Consider the following 5,000-nt stretch of genomic DNA (forward strand, 5'->3'; position numbering starts at 1 on the left):
AAATGAATGTTACAGTAACACACCAATGAAACATCGTTCAACAAACAAGCAACTCCCTCAAAACAAACTATGTCACCCCTAATTTCATTAATTAACAGAGCCTGGACAAATGAATTTTACAGTAACACACCAACGAAACATCGTTCAACAAACAAAGAAACAACTCCTTCAACGCAAACTATGTCACCCCTTATTTCATTTAAAACAGCCTGAACAAAATGTTACAGTAACATACCAATGAAACTTCGTTCAACAAACAACTCCCTCAAAACAAACTATGTGACCCCTTATTTCATTAATTAACAGAGCCTGAACAAATTAATGTTACAGTAACACACCAATGAAACATCGTTCAACAAACAAACAAGCAACTCCCTCAAAACAAACTATGTCACCCCTAATTTCATTAATTAACAGAGCCTGGACAAATGAATTTTACAGTAACACACCAACGAAACATCGTTCAACAAACAAAGAAACAACTCCTTCAACGCAAACTATGTCACCCCTTATTTCATTTAAAACAGCCTGAATCAATTAATGTTACAGTAACACACCAACGAAACATCGTTCAACAAACAATCAACTCTCTCAAAACAAACTATGTGACCCCTTATTTCAGTAATCAAAAAAGCCTGAAAAAATGTCACAGTAACACACCAATGAAACTACGTTCAACAAACAGACAAACAACTCCCTCAAAACAAACTCTGTTACCCCTTATTTCATTAATTAACAGAGCCTGAACAAATGAATTTTACAGTAACACACCAATGAAACATCGTTCAACAAACAACTCCCTCAAAACAAACTATGTCACCCCTGATTTCATTAATCAAAAGAGCCTGAAAATAATGTTACAGTAACACACCAACGAACCATCGTTCAACAAACAACTCCCTCAAAACAAACCATGTTACCCCTTATTTCATTTAAAAAAGCCTGAATAAAATGTTACAGTACCACACCAATGAAACTACGTTCAACAAACAGACAAACAACTCCCTCAAAACAAACTATGTCACCCCTTATTTCGTTAATTAACAGAGCCTGAACAAATGAATTTTACAGTAACACACCATTGAAACATCATTCAACAAATAAACTACTCCCTCAAAACAAACCCTGTTACCCCTTATTTCATTTAAAAAAGCCTGAACAAAATGTTACAGTAACATACCAATGAAACTTCGTTCAACAAACAACTCCCTCAAAACAAACTATGTCAACCCTGATTTCATTAATCAAAAGAGCCTGAAAATATTGTTACAGTAACACACCAACGAACCATCGTTCAACAAACAACTCCCTCAAAACAAACTATGTCACCCCTTATTTCATTAATTAACAGAGCCTGAACAAATGAATGTTACAGTACCACACCAATGAAACTACGTTCAACAAACAAACAAACACCTCCCTCAAAACAAACCATGTCACCCCCTTGTTTCATTAATTAACAGAGCCTGAACAAATTAATGTTACAGTACCACACCAATGAAACTACGTTCAACAAACAAACAAACACCTTCCTCAAAACAAACTATGTCACCCCTTATTTCATTAATTAACAGAGCCTGAACAAATGAATGTTACAGTACCACACCAATGAAACTACGTTCAACAAACAAACAAACACCTCCCTCAAAACAAACTATGTCACCCCTTATTTCATTAATTAACAGAGCCTGAACAAATTAATGTTACAGTAACACACCAATGAAACTTCGTTCAACAAACAAACTCCATCAAAACAAACTATGTGACCCCTTATTTCATTAATTAACAGAGCCTGAACAAATGAATTTTACAGTAACACACCATTGAAACATTGTTCAACAAATAAACTACTCCCTCAAAACAAACCCTGTTACCCCTTATTTCATTTAAAAAGAGCCTGAACAAAATGTTACAGTAACACACCAATGAAACTTCGTTCAACAAACAACTCCCTCAAAACAAACTATGTCACCCCTTATTTCATTAATCAACAGAGCCTGAAAAAAATGTTACAGTAACACACCAACGAACCATCGTTCAACAAACAACTCCCTCAAAACAAACTATGTCACCCCTTATTTCATTAATTAACAGAGCCTTAACAAACTAATGTTACAGTAACACACCAACGAAACTTCGTTCAACAAACAAACAAACACCTTCCTCAAAACAAACTATGTCACCCCTTATTTCATTAATTAACAGAGCCTGAACAAATTAATGTTACAGTACCACACCAATGAAACTACGTTCAACAAACAAACAAACACCTCCCTCAAAACAAACTATGTCACCCCTTATTTCATTAATTAACAGAGCCTGAACAAATGAATTTTACAGTAACACACCATTGAAACATCGTTCAACAAATAAACTACTCCCTCAAAACAAACCCTGTTACCCCTTATTTCATTTAAAAAAGCCTGAACAAAATGTTACAGTAACATACCAATGAAACTTCGTTCAACAAACAACTCCCTCAAAACAAACTATGTCACCCCTTATTTCATTAATTAACAGAGCCTGAACAAATTAATGTTACAGTAACACACCAATGAAACTACGTTCAACAAACAAACAAACACCTCCCTCAAAACAAACTATGTCACCCCTTATTTCATTAATTAACAGAGCCTGAAGAAATTAATGTTACAGTAATACACCATTGAAACATCGTTCAACAAACAAACAAACACCTCCCTCAAAACAAACTACGTCACCCCTTATTTCATTAAGTAACAGAGCCTGAACAAATTAATGTTACAGTAACACACCAATGAAACTAACGATGAAACAAACAACTCCTTCAAAAAACTTAAAAAAACAAAAACAAAAACAGTGTCAGTATCAGTAGCTCAAGGCGGTGTCACTGCGTTCAGGCAAATCCATAATTATATGCTACACCACATCTACTAAGCAGATGCCTGACCAGCAGCGTAACCCAACGCGCTTAGTCAGGCCTTGAGAAAAAAAGAAAGAAAGAAAAAAAAAAGAATTAAAAAAACAAAAACAAAACAAAAACCCCCACAAAAACAACAAATAAATAAATAATTCATTAAAAAAAGAAAGAAAAAAAAGAAAAAAGGTAGTAATAATAAATAGAAATGAAATAGACAATAATAACAATAATAAATAAATAAATAAATAAGCAAGCAAATAAATGTCACACACACACACACAGGACACACACACACACACCACACCACACACACACCACAAACACACACACACACCAGACACGCACGTACACACACCGGCACAGACACAGACACACACCACACACACACACACACACACACACACACACACACACACACACACACACACTATAAAAACAACAACAACAACTCAATAACGACACAGCAAAATAACTCTTCAGACAAGTCTCACCCGGTCCATGGCGAGAACGCGGAAGGCGTGGCCATGCAAATGAGTCGGGTGACTGGCATCCCAGGGCACGCCCTCATCCACCAGCACAAGCTCCACCACCTCCCCCACCCCCACCTGGAGGCGATGCACGCATTCGCAGTATTCTGCGCTGCAATTTATCCCTTGTTGCGCCAGTGTGTCCGCGTTGCAGTACAGGGACTGTAGATATACACACAATAATAATAATAATAATAGCCTAATGATATTTATATAATAATAATAATAATAATAATAATAATAATAATGGATACTTATATAGCACACTATCCAGAAATCTGCTCTAGGTGCTTTACAAAAACGCTTTTGTTAACATAAAACATTACATATATGTTACATACACACACCAAAATGTGACTACACGCGCACACACGCACACACACACACACACACACACACACACACACACAGCATACATACATTTTAACATACATGTGTATCTAACAGCTACCCTAACACATACGCACACATAGGCAGGCACAAACTTACATAAACACACGCACACACAATACACATTCATATACATGCATGTAGTTATGTGCACATACATATGTATACACACATAGTCAAGCACAGCTAACGCAAAGGAAGTGGACCTGCCATAATTGAACTTATTGCTGAGGGAAAAGGTGAGTTTTGAGACGAGATTTAAAAGATGCGAGGGAATCAGAATAACGGAGGTTATCAGGGAGCTTGTTCCACGTCTTTGGCGATTGAAAAGAAAACGATCTGTGTCCATAGGTCTTACTTCTGACGTGAGGTATCCTGAGAAGTCGGAGAGTATATAGCGCTGATTTTGTGCAGAGACAAATCAAAGCGCTTTCACACCAGTCATTCATTCACACGCATGCATAACTCTAAAACTGGAGAAACTTGAAGACAAGGAAGAGGCAGGAAAGGGAGGTTATTTTGGGAAGAGGTGGGTTTTAATTTAAGGCCAGACTTGAAAGACGCAGAGTGCGGAGACCTGACGAAGCGAAAGAGGAAGTTCATTCCAACAATTTCAAGGTCCGCAGAGAGAGACAGAGAAAGAACGACGGCCAACAGTCGAGTGTTTGAATCTGGGTATGCATAAACAGAGTGCATCCGAAGCCAATCGTAGAGAGCGAGATGGGAGTGTAGAGGTGAAGGCAGCGGCCGCAGAGACCAAGCCACCACCACCCCGCCCCCACCCCCACCCCACCCCCAAAAAAGACCTTACCTCTGGCACGTCCCCGGGTTGGGAGAGGGGAGGGGAGGGGGGGAGAACCAGGGAGATGTGGTTCATCTGAGGAGAGTCCTGCAAGATCTTGCTGCCCGCCACAGGATAGAACCGCGGATGATGGAAGCGAGGGTTGTCCACGTAGTAGAAATCCATGCCGATGTAAAAGCGTCGGTCGGGCTCGGGCTCGGGTTCGGGGTCCGCAGCTGCCGCCGCCTTCTCCTCCCCGTCCCCGTCCCCGCCGCCAGAGCGCGTCACCGTGACGTCATCAGGGGCCAGTGACGTCAGCTCCGTCACGGGAAGCAGGTGATGGTTTCCTTTGTGGTTGAAGGGGTTGAGTCTCTGAAATAGTTTGTTTGTTTGTTTTAAATTT

At 39.3% G+C, this 5,000-nt stretch overlaps 1 protein-coding gene across 3 annotated transcripts in view; it reads right to left on the reverse strand.

Moving 5' to 3' along the window:
- LOC143275348 (uncharacterized) overlaps window positions 1-5,000 on the reverse strand; it is a 33,049-nt gene that overhangs the window by 2,503 nt on the left and 25,546 nt on the right. For all 3 annotated transcript variants that reach the window (XM_076579386.1, XM_076579388.1, XM_076579387.1), the window contains 2 exons: window positions 4,628-4,969; window positions 3,391-3,588 (listed from right to left, as the gene is read on the reverse strand). In XM_076579386.1, coding sequence (XP_076435501.1) covers window positions 3,391-3,588; window positions 4,628-4,969 — 540 coding nt within the window. The remainder of the gene's footprint in view (window positions 1-3,390; window positions 3,589-4,627; window positions 4,970-5,000) is intronic.

Source organism: Babylonia areolata, chromosome 30 (genome assembly GCF_041734735.1).
Source record: "Babylonia areolata isolate BAREFJ2019XMU chromosome 30, ASM4173473v1, whole genome shotgun sequence".
NCBI classification, from domain to species: domain Eukaryota; kingdom Metazoa; phylum Mollusca; class Gastropoda; order Neogastropoda; family Buccinidae; genus Babylonia; species Babylonia areolata.